Source organism: Toxotes jaculatrix, chromosome 24 (genome assembly GCF_017976425.1).
Source record: "Toxotes jaculatrix isolate fToxJac2 chromosome 24, fToxJac2.pri, whole genome shotgun sequence".
NCBI classification, from domain to species: Eukaryota; Metazoa; Chordata; class Actinopteri; family Toxotidae; genus Toxotes; species Toxotes jaculatrix.
Window position 1 is genome coordinate 249,049 of NC_054417.1, and position 15,644 is coordinate 264,692.

Below are 15,644 nucleotides of genomic sequence, written 5' to 3' on the forward strand. Positions count from 1 at the left end.
CTGAGACAGAAACAGCTACACCTCAAAGACAAAACTCCCAAAAACCAACTAAGCCATGTCGTCTGTGCGGTCTAAGTCAGCGAGCGGCGCTCCCACCTGTACACAGGGGAGACTAAACAGCCGCTCCACAAACGCATGACCCAGCACAGACGAGCTCACTCCTCCGGTCAAAACCCGGCCCTTCACCTGCATTTCAAGGAGAGAGGACACTCCTCTGAAGAGAGCGATGTCCCCATTCTGGACCGGGAACATAGATGGTTTGAGAGAAGAGTTAAGGAGGCCATCCATGTCAAACTAGAACATCCATCACTGAATACAGGGGGCGGTCTAAGACACCAGCTGCCACCTATCTATGACGCAGTTTTTGAGATCCCTCCCCAAACGACTAACACATTCACATCTGGGCTCACGTGACTCTAGCGACTCACATGATGCTTAGTTTCTACGCTCACCTGAGTATCCTCAGGTGCTAACGACTCCACTTGAGGCAGCCCAGCGGGAGCCACTCAAGGTGTGAACGTTCCACTCAGTGGTATCTATTGCTCCCAGAGGTAGCACCCACTAGGTGAGATAGGGAGGAGTTTAAAAGCCTGGACTGTCTAACCAGTCTCCAGAACTGAAGACGTTTCTCAGATGAGAGGTGAAACATCTTCAAGCTTCAAGCAAGAAGTCCAGTTGCCTTCAAACAGCCATTAGAATAGGATAAGACATGTTTTACATGCATATTATTAAATATATAAAATGAGATATAATACAGATACATCTTGTATTTGAATAGCAAAGAGAATTGTGTTTTGTTTTGCAGAACATCGGGACGGACATTGTGATGGACGTCGGGAGAAGTATGAGTTGTGCTTTGGACACTGGATGTCAGACATAAAATAAGACACCATAAAAAACACATATTAAGTGATTACTTGTTGAATCCACAAACCTACTGGCCATTTGCTTCTGCCTTACCTCCTCTGCCGCTCACCATCCCTCTGATAGCAAAGCGAATCCTGTTTTGTTTTGCAGAACATTAGCACCGACACCGTGATGGATGTCTGCTTTGGACATTGGACAGGTACATGTACAACACCATCAACTCACATTTTTGGTCTAACAGTTCCAGGAGATTTGAGTTAAATGTAATTTCTTAACTACTTCGTCAACTACTAATGACATTTCATTTCTGTATAAATCAATGTCAGACATAAAATAACACATCATAAAAAAACATAAAAAGACATTAACTGATTACTTGATCACTGAAATCCTGAATTTGGCTTTCTTTCTCCTATCCTCTGCCTGGCAAACATCTGATCAGCAGCATTTCCTGTCGCTCTTGCAGGCTTCATCTCCGACGGATGGGACTGCGACCCCGTGGTGCATCCATGTGTGATCATCTTCAGTCCACAAGAAGACAAATCAGTGTTATTTTTCCAGTTTTTATTATGGCTTATGTCTCTACTGTGACACTTAAAGTCTTTGTACTAAAGATAAAATCACTTGTTATAGAATGTCATTTCTTAATTTCATCTGATTTTTTTTATGTATTCAGTATTCGTCCAATTATTCATTCTGTTGTTGAAAATGATCCTGTAAGACAAATGCATAAGCAAAAACTTTCAAATGTGCTGTAAAATAATGTATTTATTTCACATTTACATGGTACAGAATGAGAACAGATGTTCAATATGGTGTCAGTAAAATGTTTTATTTAAATTAACCTTTAAAAATAGTTCATAAAGGATTAGTATCTATTTCCTTTTTATTCACATGTAAATGTGTAATAGAAATGACAATAAACCCCTTGAATCCTTGAATGGTTGAGTAAAATAACTGTATTAGTTAATTATTGTTAGTTCAAATTAGTTCACAGTCAGATTAGATTTAATTTGAACACTGAAGAAAGGAAAACACACAGAATTTCAATTTGTACACAGTTTAAAAGATCCTGGTTTGCTGCCTGGAATCTGGAAATAAAACAAACATCAACCTACATATTAACGGCAAAGGCACGCTGGTCATTTTTAGAACTTCCTATCAGTAGTGGAGAGTGTTTTCTAAAGGTCTAGATGCTGCCTCAGGAGTTTTCTTCCACGTGATTTTTCTGTTAACAAAAATGTCAACTACTGGCAAAATCCACGTTGGGCAAATCATAGCATGGTGCTGATAAAACACAAACACTTGTACAATATTTACCACCGAACTTACTGAGTCAGAACATCAGCCACAGCATCTTTGATGGCGAAGAACACTGAACTGCCCAGGAAGAGGACGGGTTCTCCAATACCCTGCAGAGCCAAAGGATTATGGGGAATGTCACCTGTGGAGTTTGATGCAATCGCAGCAGGAATCTACTGTTCAATTCTATGCCACATGTTATGTCTGTTTTTAAATATCTTGGGAATAAGTGCACTCCTTTAAACATGTTAAAGAAGGGGGGAAAAAAAGAAAAGGTGTACATGTGTACAAGATGACCTCTGACCTTTGAAGAGTAGACAGCATGGGGGTTGTGGAAATCTGACAGCAGATAGACGATGAATCCGAGTGGCACGTCGCACACCGCAGGGATCTTATACTGAGATGGACCTCGAGTGTACAAGAGCCCCGAGGGGGAAAACTTCAACTCTTCCAGAGTGTAGAGACCCAAACCCTGCATGAACGCTCCTTCAATCTGAGATGGAAAAAAGGAGGAAACAGAAAGACAGGAAGAAAATCAAGAGGAAATGCATGAAAAGGATTAATACAAAATGTAAGATCTGACTGAAATTCATTTAGAAGCATGTAAATATTTGTTGCATGTAAATTATTGTTGTTACTTACTGCTTAAATTAATTAACTGAAATCAAACTACTAACCTTTGGAGTAAGAAATTAAAATTGCTTCTTTTGTCTAACCAATATGCCAAACTGCAAAATTATTCAGTGTACTGTAATTTATAAAGAAAGAAAATAAAAGTTGTTGAAAAATTGTGGCAGAGAAAAAAAAGCCTTCTAATATGACTTCAATAAATTCCACTGCTGCCATATTTTACAAAATGGCCGCTGTCTTCGACTAATAGGACCGATACACTTATTAAAATGATTAAATAAAATTAATGACTTTACTTGAAGAATGAACATACAACGTTTTTTTAAACAAAATATGTTCTCCAAATCAACAAATTCAGTGGCCTGACTATAAACTGCTGAAAAACTATGGCAAAGAGAAAGAAAAAATCATTCTAATATGTTTTTAATAAATTCCCGCTGCTGCGGCCAGATTCTACAAAATGGCCGCTGTCTTCGACTAATAGGACCTACACACTCATTAAAATGATTAAATAAAATGACTTTACTTGAAGAATGAGCATACAACGTTTTTTTTAAACAAAATATGTTCTCCAAATCAACAAATTCAGCGGCCTGACTATAAACTGCTGAAACACTATGGCAAAGAGAAAGAAAAAATCATTCTAATATGTTTTTAATAAATTCCCGCCGCTGCGGCCAGATTCTACAAAATGGCCGCTGTCTTCGACTAATAGGACCTACACACTTATTAAAATTATTAAATAAAATTAATGACTTTACTTGAAGAATGTACATACAACCTTTTTTTTTAAGATATGTTCTCCAAATTAACCAATTCAGTGGCCTGACCATAAACTTTTTAAAAGTTAATACATACTGTTTTTTGGGGGTTTTTTTAAAGCTAGCAAAAACGGCGAATTATCATTTTTACAATTGTGTTCGATGGTGCTTTCGTTTGGTTAGCCCGGCGGCCCTTTCCTTCAAACAAACTGACAAGTCAGTTTATTTTAAACATTTTTTGCCACTTCTTGTTTAATTGACTTTACTGTTTAAACTGTCAAAGTCTCTGATACCGTTTTGTTAGCTTAGGGAGAATTTGGTGACAGGCAAATTTTTGTTTTAATCTTGAAAACGTTTGACATTATACATTTGTGGCATACATAGGCTTAAACGAACTAATTACTCACAAAAAACAGCTACATGACCACAAATTGTTAAATAATAAGTCACAAAAGCTGAACATACCTTTTTTTCCGTTGATAAAGAAGATTTGATAAAGAAGCATAAAGCGTCTCCTTGCCGGCAGACATCTTTGAAGTGCCGCAACCGGGTTCAACAACACCTGCAACACTTCCGACTCCAGACCCTTTCAAAATAAAAGACGCTGTTGCATTTAAGTCGAGCTCTCAAATACTGCTCTGATACTTTGAAAATAAAACAGATGAAAAGCTCGCTTAATATAATATCTTTGTTGTTCAAACGACCCAACAATATAACACAGTGGTTCCCGTTGACCTTTTTGGCTTGGGAATTGTTTCATTTGAATACTTTTTAAAAGTCTTAACAAGATTAAAACACTCAGTACTTCATTTAAAAAAGCCAAAAAATGGATGGTATTGTGTAAAATATGTCTGTTTTTCTTCTTCCAAGTAGTTGTGTTACTTAAGGATTTCATTTGTCCTTTTCTAAAAAAAAAAAAAAAATGCTAAAAAAAACACTTTTCAGATGTGTAGACACAGTTGAGGCTTTTGGGTGACTTTTCATGCAGAAAATGATTACAATTATGTGCCTGTTTTATCATCCGGGATAACATTGTTTTTTGTTTGTTTTTTTTATACATGTAACATCACTCCACCACTGTGGTGGAGAAGATATTTATGAAGTTTTGGGATTGACTCACACACAGACTCCCTGAGTCCATAACCCTCCACCAACGGCAGCCTGAGTCTGTGCCTCCTGTGCTGAAACACTTGATTTGTCTCAGTTTTTGGTGATTTGATTAAACACAACTTTATTCAGGAACATGCTTCAACTGAGGACAATAGGAACTGAAATAATAAAGGTCTTAACACCAGGGTTTGATAAAAGGCCCCTTCACAACACTGGTGTCAATAACTTCACACATTTTAACTAATTAAACTGAAAAAACCAGCGCAGGGATGAACTGGGGATTGTTTGGGCCAGGGGCAGTTTGCCAGGGTGGAGATCCAGCCTCAGTTTGTGTGTGAGGACAGGATGTCAGGACATACCAGTGCTCGAAACATGTCAACTTTGTCACGTCCTCTTGAATTTAGACTCTGATGTTCTTGCGTGTTCTGACTTTAACTTCACTTCCTGCTGTCAACAGAAATCTGAGCTCTCTGATTGGATGGAACTTTGACTCTTTATCAGTGAACCAGAATATTTTTTTGACTCAGTGTTACGGAGAAACCCACCCCCTCTGATCAGAGCAGCTTAAACATGTCAAAACCCATCCCTCCCCTTCTCTCTCTCTCCCTCCATACAGGTCAATGCCCTCTCTACCACCCCTCCTCTCTCCCTCCCTCTCTCCACATACAGGCTCCTTTACTTTCACTCAGCACACTGAGCTTTTTCCAGCCGAACTCACCATCACCACCACCCGGGGCCATGTTTTGGTTTCACCGAGTGTCCCTCGGGCTCCTGCTGCTCCACCTGTCCGCTGCTCACGGTACGTCCACCGAAATCCACAGAAACTAGAAAGAACAAATGAGGAGAATGTGGAGTTAAAGTGGGGGGAAAAAAGAGTGAAGTGAGTGTTCTGGGTGGTGGTTGTGGAACAGTGGGGGGGGGGGGGGGGGGGGGGTTGATTAGCTGCTGTCAAGTGACACTTGACCTAGTCCTTGTGTGTTTAGTGTGTTGTGTGTGATGTCAACATGACAGCAGTCCAGCTAATGGAAATACAAGATGTGATGATACTGAGTTTTGATGATTGACAGCTCTTTCCTTCACTCAGAACAACATACTTAGTTTACAATCAGGTACAACAAAGAAATGCAAATGCAAAATATTTTGCACTTTTGCTTAGAAAATGATGAAAACAGTTACTCAGTGATCAGAGCAGGTGTCCATTAAATGACAAATTGTTGCAGCTCAAAAGCAAATCGTTCTGAAAATGCTGATTTTCTCTTAAAGCATCTGTTAAAATTTGCCTTTTCAGGGTCAAGAAAAAACATTTGAAGCTGCTAAGTTCTATATAATTTCTATATACTTATAGGTATAAAATTACCTGACCACTCTCTTATCTGTCAGACTCACAGGGTCAAAACTGATGCTCCAGAACCAGAGATATTGTTTTTTTTTATTCCACACATTCCTCCTCTGTGTCAAAACCTGTTCCCTGTATTACCCACAATGCAACTCAAGTGCAGTGGGGTTAGGGTTTGCTGAGCTGCAACTTAGGCTGATGGGAATGTCATGAGTTTTGCAGGTATTTAGTCATAAACCAAATTACTGGACAAATTAAAATGTTGATGTGACTTTATTCCATATTTCTGTCCTCCCACCAGTCTTCTTGGACAACAAGGCAGCCAGTCAGGTTCTGATCCGGCAGAGACGAGCCAACAGCTTTTTAGAGGAGGTTAAACAAGGCAACATGGAGAGGGAGTGTGTAGAGGAGCGCTGCAGCTGGGAGGAGGCTCGAGAGATCTTCGAAAATGCAGAGAAAACTGTATGAACCTCCTTCAACTACACAGCAAAACTCTGCTGATAACACGAACACAATCCATCATAACAAGTGTTAGAGACGTGCCCAGATAACTGAGGGAAGTTTAACTTAAGATAGCTTAGCACTTGCCTTACTCCAGCCTTACATGTTGGATCTTCTTTACTTGAACAAGTTTAAAATTAAGATCGTAAAAACAACACATAGCGGTTTTAGGAACAGTTAGCATTGAAGCTATTGTTTGGCTTTTATTTATTGACAGTAAGCTTGGCAGCAAACAAAATCCAAATATCAAAAAGTTAGATTTGAGTTTTCACTAAGCCTGCTTTGGATGTAGGATTAAAGTTTCAGTCCCAAATGCTCAAACAGTATGAACCTTACACAACACAAAGGACAAAAAAATTGATTTAGACATTAACCTTTACTGAGACATACTTCTCAGATTTTATGTTATTTTGGACTGTTTATTTCTCTTTCTTTTCTTTCTCAGAATGCATTCTGGGCCAAATATGTTGGTAAGGATTATTTTCTGTTTTCAAAATCAACTAACAGATGAACTAATTTAAAAATATTTTTGAAATGTAAAACAGTAACACGGTGCTGCAAGCAAATCTGGGTACTGGGGGTGATATCAGGCACTGTAACTAAACTGGGAAGTGCATCTTTAAGAAAGAGGATTTTGAAAAGTAACAAGTAAACTAATTTGTTGAAAGCCTAATGAAAAGCTGCATCTCCTCTAATTTAACCGATGTTGTTTGTCCTGCAGATGGCGATGCATGCGTGTCGATGCCATGTGCTCATGGAGGACTTTGCAAAGACGGGATCGGCAGCTACACCTGCTACTGCCAGGCCGGGTACCAGGGCTTCAACTGTGAAATCGGTAAAGAAACAGTCACTTTGGACAATCATGCTCAAACAGTGTTACTTCACACAGAAACATGAGACTCCATTGGATAACGCAACAATCTTGTGCGTTACAGTAAAGGTTAGGGTTGGCTGGGATTTGGTAAAGGTTGGGTGAAATGTGTCTCCTGTATCCACCGTTCTGGGTGGCAGGCGTTCATGTCCCTTCACACACCTGCCATTCATGTTTGCCTTTGATTAACTACGACCACAATCTTTCTCTGACCTTACTGTACTGTACCTGCCATGTACACATACTGTAGAGAAGAGAATTCAGGATGTTATTCAGCATATTCCAGGGTTTTCCAGAACTGCTGATGGAGTGAGCTACCTGGTGCATAGTCAAAACCTGCTTTGTTTTGATGTAAACATCCCTCTCCTCGTTCTCTATGTCTTTGCAGTTATTCCTCAGCTCTGTGAGGCCAAAAACGGTGGCTGTGAACATTTCTGCAACGTGGTCCGAGGATATGTTCAGTGCTCCTGCGCTGACGGATATTTCCTGGCATCAGATGATAAATCCTGCAACTCCAACCGTGAGTGTCTCAAACGTACATGGTCTTTTATTGGTCCCACTTCAGTCATAGGCCGTGTCATACAGTTTTATGTCAAGCCACAAGTCAGATTTTGGCAAAATGTGAGTGATGAGTGGCACTGAAGTTTTCTGACCACATTCACTGTCCTCAGACAGCACCATCATCATGTAGACAAGAAATATTGGAATCTAATTGGTTACTTTACATTACTGTATTTTCAGAATCAAAAGAAACAGCCAAGATTTTTCGTTTAGTGATTAGTCTTCTTAGTGTACAAAGCCTGACCTCTAAACTTCACGTGAATTCTTGTAGAAACCTTCAAGTGTGGCGCCATCATCACCGGAGACACCCGGACCGTTTTCAGGTATGAGCGACAGAACACGACAGAGGGGAACATGACGGACCTCACCACCAACTTCACTGAGACGGAGTCACTTTACGGAAACAGCAGCCAAAGCCAACCTGTGCCAAGAAGCACAGTTTTTGAGAAACTGATCAACCCTGAAGTTGCAGTTAACACCCGTATCGTTGGCGGAGAGGACTGTCCACCAGGAGAATGTCCATGGCAGGTAGAGACACTTTCTTTTTTGAAAACAAGACATAATTAACACCACGCAGACCACTGATTGACCTTTCTTGAAAAAAAAAAATGGTGAGATGTCCTGAACTCATCTTTGTAGGCTCTGCTCCTGAACGAGGAGGACAGAGGCTTCTGTGGAGGAACCATCCTCAACGAATACATCATCCTGACCGCCGCCCACTGCATGAACCAATCACGCTACATCTACGTCAAGCTCGGTAGGTCTGACTGACCAATCACCACCTGAATGGTGCAGTGGAGCACAACATGCTGCACGCCAAGTGTAGATGTATGGAGTAGGTGTGTTTCAAAAAAGAAAAAGTGGATCACAGTACTAGCTCATATGACTTGTAATTATGAGATAAAATATGTATTATCGTAACTTTGAGAGTTATTTTTGTATAAATTTTGGCGAATATAATGTATCTGACAGTGTGAATATTACACATCATATTTTACTCAGACTTCGATTAATTTACCAAATTAAATTCTGGTAAAATATTATTTTTGTTCATTTAGGTGAGTTTGACACGTTGGTGGATCACGGTAACGAAGCGACTCACACTGTGGAAACGATTATCACCCACAATAAATACAAACCTGACACCTACCACAACGACATCGCACTCATCAAATTAACCACGCCCATCAAGTTCACCAGGTTCATCCTGCCGGCCTGCATACCTGAGCAAGATTTCGCTGAAAAGGTGAATCTTTCAACCACTGAAAATCATGTTCATAAACTCACTCACTTAAAGAAAGTTTGGAGAGTTCTTTGCTTTCAGATGTTCAGATTGATCCCACTCTCATGTCTGCTTTCGGTACAGTAAATGCAAAGTGCAGGCAGCAGCTGATGAGCTTAGCTTAGCACTAAGACTGGAAACAGGGGGAAAGAGCTAACCAAAAACCAAAGAGAAAAACAATTCACTGCTTTACTAATGGGAGGACATCAGGGATTTACTGGTCCGAGTCAAGAAAAAGTGTTGTTAAATGACTAAACAACACTTTCATTCATTCCTCCTTTTGCAGGTCCTGATGCGGCAGCAGGGTGGCATTGTCAGCGGTTTCGGCCGCCTCGGTGAGGGTCGGCAGGCGTCCTCCATCTTGCAGCGCCTGTCGGTGCCCTATGTGGATCGGCTCACCTGCTTCGAATCTACCCAGTTGCGTATCTCCACCCGCATGTTCTGTGCTGGCTACGACACAGCACCCAAGGACGCCTGCCAAGGTGACAGTGGCGGGCCACATGTCACCTCCTACCGCAGCACCTATTTTGCCACTGGTATTGTGAGCTGGGGTGAAGGCTGTGCACGCAAAGGCAAATATGGCATCTACACCCAGGTGTCCAAATACATCCGCTGGATCCGTGACGGCATCGAGAACCTGATGCCCAAAGAGAAGAGCAGCAGGGTGAAGAGGTACCACGGCCCCATTAAGAGGCTGTATCTGTAAGACAACCATCACCGGATTTCATTCTTCTTCAAAGATCATCGCTGGAACTCCACTGAGCAGAGATCAGCCACTCAACATCACCAAAATTCTTAAAGCTGTATTAATTAATTTATGGCCACCGGGGGACAGCAGAACAAGCTGTAATGACCTGTCTTACTCTAAGTAGTAGTCATGTCTGACATGTTAGCAAGCAGCTGCCGACTACCACAACCAGTGGACTCATGATCGTCTCACTGACAGCGACAGTAATGACTTGTGGAGTTCCTCAGGGTTCTGTTCCCTTTCTATTTTCTGTTAAAGCTGCAATAATTCATTGTTTTGTCCACTTGAGGCAGCAGGACAGTCTATAAACACATCTGACATATTATCATCTTAAAAAGCTGACAGAGCACAACATGATCCTTCATCTTTTAACAGCCTGCTGATCAGCATTATAAAGAAATATGTCAGTGCCATTCAGAGCAGGAGGAACTGAAAATAAATTTTATCATCAGTGTCAACAAAACAATGTTTTTGTGTTTTCATGTATTTTTTATCAGTCACTGCCAGAAATGAGCTTTTTGAGCTGAATTTGAAGCAAATAAAGAAATACTACAACCGCAGTCTGATGAATGGAGTTTTTGTGTTATTTAAACTAAAACATGGCAAATTTTATATGAACTTTTTCACTATTTGTGTAAATTTTGCACATAAAATTTAGCTCATACAGATGAGAGTACAATTAAGAACTCTGTTTTCTATTTACCTTTATACTCATTTATACTTATCTAACAATAAGTTGTGCCGTGTTTTGGTAATCAATCAATAGCTACAACATTTGCATGCTTCAGCTCCTGAAATGTAAGGATTTTCTTTCATCTGTCTGGAAACTGAATATCTGTGTGTTTCTGACTGTTTTATAGATTAAATTAATAATCATTTCAATGGGAAACTTTACAAGAGCAACACACATCTCATGAATAACACACGTTTTTTTCTGGGATGTTTCAGAAAAAAAAAGCCCTGCAAAGCCATCTGTCTGTGTGAGCTTTCTGAATAAATCTGGTTGGAGTGCCACCTTAACACCACCAGCACCATCTCCATTCTTTTTATTTTTTATGTTCTTATTATCTTTTGATCCAGATCATTAAATATCCCAGCATCGTTCTAAATTATTAATCCCAGTGATGAAATGTCTCTGTTTACCTCCAATAAACAAACATACTGACTGCTGAAGTTTCAGAGGTCAAACCTGCTGCTTGTTTTGTGTGGTTTGAGGACTCGAGAGAGAACAGGCCAGAGTCCACAGCAGGAACAGACTGTTTACCGAAAGCAGCTTTTTAAAATTTTAACTCTTTAGAGGAACAGGCCTGACCTGCTCAGCTGAAAATCTGACTGTTGAAAAGACAAAAGAGATCGAAAAGATCCAGTTTATAAAAATGTGTGTAGCTGCAGCACAAACTAGCCTGTAAACAGAGCGACATCTCAGTTTTATATTTGATCAAATTTCCATTGGAGTTCTGCTCTTTTCAATCAGCCATATGGGCACTTCTCTTTTATATTCTTATAATCAGTGTAACTGACAATGAAAAAATATACAAAAAAGAATTTGTGATTTAAAGCAAATGTCTTAATGTTTTTCTTGTGTAGTGAATCAGCTGTGACTCATCAGTGTGTATATATACGTGTGTGTGTGTGTGTTTGTGGGGGTGTGTGGTTGCAGTGAGATCAGTGTCATGGCGGTCAGCATCATGTCGGCTTGTTGTCGAGCGTCTGTTCTGTCGCTTCACCTCCTTGCCTGCTTCCTTCAGGTCCTCAGCCAAGGAGAAGGTAAGACCTCTGAGCTCTGCACCTGTGCAGTGTTTATATGTAGTTCATGTGGTGTTTGTAGTCAGTGTGGTGTGGTGTCGATGGATGACCTTTAACAGTTAAATCATACAACTTTAGAAGCCTTTATAAACTTTGAAATGTTCCAGATGAAAACGTATGGTGCCCTGTTTGTGCCAAAAATGTGTCAAACACTCTACAAAGCATTGGCTGTTGACATGAACTACACGTGAACTCCGTTAGCTCCAAAAGCGACTGAGTAAATTTGAAGGATTCAGCTTGTCATGATTTTGATTTAACGTCATAATTAAGAATCACTCAACTATGACAAAGTAAAGATGACAAATTACAAAAAATAAATCATGACTCAATAAAAAAAAGTTCAATTATTATTGTTGGAATCGCGACTCAGAACACATAACTGAACACTATGTGACACGCTGCTGTGAACAGGACAGTTATCGTATGACCATCATGACTCACTACTTACTGTTCCAATTATAACGATTATAGAATATTATGCAAGTATAAGGAAATATTTTATAATTAATATTCCATATTTGTAAATGATTATATAATGCTTATTATTTAAGTAAAATTATGGATATACATATATGAGCCACAGGTGAAGTGTGTAATGTCAGACCTGTCCTGCTGCTCCTGAACTCAGCTCAGTGTGGTTGTGTTTTCAGTGTTTCGTCAGGCTCCACAGGCCCACAGCCTGCTCCTGAGGTCCAGACGGGCCAACCTCTTCCTGTTCGAGGAGATCCTGCCGGGGAACCTGGAGCGGGAGTGTTACGAGGAACTCTGCAACTTCGAAGAGGCCCGGGAGTACTTCGAAGACACAGAGAAGACGGTCAGTCACCAAAAATGTCGTTATAATGATGATGAAGAAACAGGAACAGGTCGACTTGCTCTCCTTTTGCCCTTTGTGCCTCTGAATAGTCTGAATATGAAACAGGAAACTGGTCCTGGTCTCAACCTGTGCTTGTTTCTCTACAGACCGCCTTCTGGACCGTTTACTTAGGTGAGTTTACCTCATCCTCAGCTCTCAATGAATCAGTGTGTTTATTTCATGTCAAATATTTCATTAGGTCATAATTACAATGACTTACTGGGAAATAATTAATACACAATTATCAGTTAATAAGCAAAAATATAATAAAGAAGTAAAAATAAAATTACAACTTAGTTTATCATTTTGTATATCAGGTCTTATTAATCATAATCTTGCTATGTGATTTATTTTATTATTATTATAGTTATTTATTATCATATGGTTTTATAATCCGCAGATGGGGACCAATGTGTGCCCAACCCCTGCCTCCACGGAGGGAACTGCACCGACAAAGTGGGAGGGTTCCAGTGCTCCTGCACAGCCCCCCACTTTGGACCAGAGTGTGAACTGGTGCTAGATCTGGAACATGGAGGACAACAGCCACCCTCCGCACCACAAGTCACCACGCCAGGTCGGACCACACCCACAGCTAAGTTGGCCCCGCCTCCACGGAGGGGTGTCGTCTATAAGACCAAAACACATGGTGCGTTCAGGGCCTACCTTCAAGAATCATGACAGACTGAGTCTATTATGTTTTCAGTCCTGTGGCATCAGATGAGTCATGAACAGATATTTTTCATTTGTTGTGTCCATGGCAACACTGAACACCACCTATAGCACATTACATTTTCGTTTCAGAGATCGCAGAGTGTCCAACCGAGGGTCCGACAGCTTGTCACCAGCTGTGCACAGCATCCCAGAACTCCTTCTCTTGCTCCTGTATGCCGGGATTCAAACTACAGACCGACAAACGGAGCTGTGTGCCTGAAGGTCTGACACAACATACCAAAAGTACCACATTTACCAAACCAGTTTAAACTAGTGAAATAATGACGTCTTTGCGTCCTCAGTGGAGTTCCCCTGTGGAAGACTTCCGGACAAGTTCAACACAACTGTGTCCATGTGTCGCCACGGAAACTGTCCCTGGCAGGTAAGGTATCAGCTCACACAGCTGATTGTTCACCAAACCTCGCACCTAACGGCTATCATCCAATCACAGCTTAGAAACTGTGACCAGTCACAGCAGGTGTTTCAGTTCGAAAACACAGAAGCCAACAAAACACCCTGAACTTAGATATCCTTCAAACACAAGTTAAACCTGACCAATAAAAAGATGTTACAGACTGGTGTGTGTGTACTTTACCGGTCAACGCTGGCACTTCTGCTGTGTGTTTGTTTTCCATCTCCAGGTGTCTCTGTTGAACAGTAGGGGGGTGGAGCTGTGTGGTGCTGTGGTCCTGGGGCGATTCTCCGTCCTAACTGCTGCCCACTGCCTCCTCCTGGACTCAGGATCAAACCTTCGACTGTCCAACTTCTATGTGGTCGCTGGTGTGTACCTTTACTGACCAAACACTAGAAAAATACTCTATATGGCCATAATTATGTGGACAGTGCAAGATTTCCCTCTGAAATGCAGGAGAGAAGAAGTATAAGAAACATAAAATATAAATACAACTCAAACGCACTTAAAAAGAATCATGTAAATATTCCAGTTGATACTGACACAGAATAATGCAGATATACTGGCCGCATACTGTCTTTTTGAATTGCACTGAGCATTTAAAGCAATATTTATTGTGGACTTATTGTGAAGTTGAAGGTCTGCCTTCACAATAAAAGCCCACTGAAGGATATTATTTTTGCACCTCATCTTTCGTTTCCTAGGAAACAGCAAGATGCTCGTCCCTGTCCAGGCTCTGTACATCCATGACCGTTTCAGTTCAGATCACCATGACAATGACTTGGCCCTTCTCGAGCTGGCCACCCCCCTGCCCTTTGGCCCCGCCCTCATCCACCTCTGCCTGCCCAACAAAGACTTCAGTGAAAACATCCTGATGCATTCTGGGAGAGCGGGCATCACTGGGAGACTGGGGGTCGGGCAAAACCAGGACCTGGTCTACATGACGCTCGACGAGTGTCGCAGCCAGCTGAACGTCTCGCATCCGCTCAGCAACAAAATGTTCTGCATGAGGAGGCAAAATGGAGCAACGGGGAGGCAGAATGGACATTTAAGGAACCCAAATGAAGCTCAAGGGAGATCAAGGGGATCTTTAGGGAACCGAAATGAAATCCAGAGGAAACGACATGGACCTCTGAGGAACCATAATGGAACCCAGAGACCAAACGGACCTTTAGGGGATCAAAACGGAGCCCAGGGAAGGCTGAACAGACATGAAGTGAACAGCAACCAGAATCCATCCCAAAACACTCAAGGCGGAGTCCAGGGCACGCCAAATGGAGCAGAGAATCAAAACAACAGCAGTTCAAAGACTGACAACCAGAAGCCCTCTGTACCTGACGGTGGTTTGAGGTCAGAGGTCAGTGCCATGCGCTGCAGCGGTCTCTTGCCGGGATCGCCTGTCGCCACAGTGGAGAAGGGGACGGCGTTTCTGACCGGGCTGCTGATTTCGTCGTCCACACGCTGCGACGGTGGCGGCGGCAGCAGCAGCCTAGTGTTCACCAAACTTTCCCGCTACTTGAGCTGGATCAGGCCAAGACTGGAGGTGGCTGAGGATCGCATGACCCCCCAAGTCAACCAGTATCCTGAGGCTCGCTAACAACCCGCCAACTGCTGCCACCTTCAGAACTCTTTAAAAAGAAGCTAACGGGTTTGTCATCCTCAACCACCAGAGTCTCTTTAACATGTGAGAGACTCTGTCTGTGAGTCCTGATTAACCTGCTGACACCTGTGGTTACTGGTGGTAACCGAAGGTGCAGCTTGATACCACAGGGGGGTATTTGAACTGTGTAAACACTGTGTAAAAACACTGTGGTGTAAAATGTAATCTCTGAATAAAGGCACTGAAAAGTTCCTATGTGAGGCTGGTGCTGAAAAATAAAACAGTCACTGCAA

At 41.5% G+C, this 15,644-nt stretch overlaps 3 protein-coding genes across 6 annotated transcripts; 2 read left to right on the plus strand and 1 right to left on the minus strand.

Annotated features, from left to right (window-relative positions):
• Nucleotides 1-1,262: 1,262 nt before the first annotated feature.
• Nucleotides 1,263-12,394, minus strand: LOC121177718 (aldehyde oxidase 3-like). 3 transcript variants are annotated; one of them, XR_005893327.1, is made up of 6 exons: nucleotides 12,380-12,394; nucleotides 5,389-5,494; nucleotides 4,026-4,146; nucleotides 2,474-2,662; nucleotides 2,200-2,279; nucleotides 1,631-1,958 (listed from the first exon to the last, which is right to left on the minus strand). XR_005893327.1 is itself a non-coding variant. In XM_041032032.1 (5 exons), the coding sequence occupies exons 3-5, from the start codon at nucleotides 2,645-2,647 to the stop codon at nucleotides 1,385-1,387; spliced, it is 258 nt and encodes an 85-aa protein (XP_040887966.1). In that variant the 5' UTR covers nucleotides 2,648-2,662; nucleotides 4,026-4,146; nucleotides 5,389-5,523; the 3' UTR covers nucleotides 1,263-1,384. The 3 variants fall into 3 exon arrangements, 1 of the variants encoding a protein (XP_040887966.1); XM_041032032.1 differs by lacking the exons at nucleotides 1,631-1,958; nucleotides 12,380-12,394 and adding an exon at nucleotides 1,263-1,388 and having other exon boundaries at nucleotides 5,389-5,523; XR_005893326.1 differs by lacking the exon at nucleotides 12,380-12,394 and having other exon boundaries at nucleotides 1,632-1,958; nucleotides 5,389-5,529.
• Nucleotides 5,311-10,529, plus strand: f10 (coagulation factor X). Its single transcript, XM_041032010.1, has 9 exons — nucleotides 5,311-5,469; nucleotides 6,308-6,468; nucleotides 6,953-6,977; nucleotides 7,229-7,342; nucleotides 7,767-7,898; nucleotides 8,211-8,467; nucleotides 8,579-8,696; nucleotides 8,998-9,185; nucleotides 9,508-10,529. The coding sequence occupies exons 1-9, from the start codon at nucleotides 5,409-5,411 to the stop codon at nucleotides 9,925-9,927; spliced, it is 1,476 nt and encodes a 491-aa protein (XP_040887944.1). The 5' UTR covers nucleotides 5,311-5,408; the 3' UTR covers nucleotides 9,928-10,529.
• On the plus strand, nucleotides 11,630-15,621 carry prozb (protein Z, vitamin K-dependent plasma glycoprotein b). 2 transcript variants are annotated; one of them, XM_041031971.1, is made up of 8 exons: nucleotides 11,630-11,736; nucleotides 12,426-12,589; nucleotides 12,736-12,760; nucleotides 13,029-13,274; nucleotides 13,430-13,561; nucleotides 13,642-13,721; nucleotides 13,981-14,119; nucleotides 14,456-15,621. In XM_041031971.1, the coding sequence occupies exons 1-8, from the start codon at nucleotides 11,643-11,645 to the stop codon at nucleotides 15,346-15,348; spliced, it is 1,773 nt and encodes a 590-aa protein (XP_040887905.1). In that variant the 5' UTR covers nucleotides 11,630-11,642; the 3' UTR covers nucleotides 15,349-15,621. The 2 variants fall into 2 exon arrangements, with proteins under 2 accessions (XP_040887905.1, XP_040887906.1); XM_041031972.1 differs by having other exon boundaries at nucleotides 13,029-13,202.
• Nucleotides 15,622-15,644: the final 23 nt, after the last annotated feature.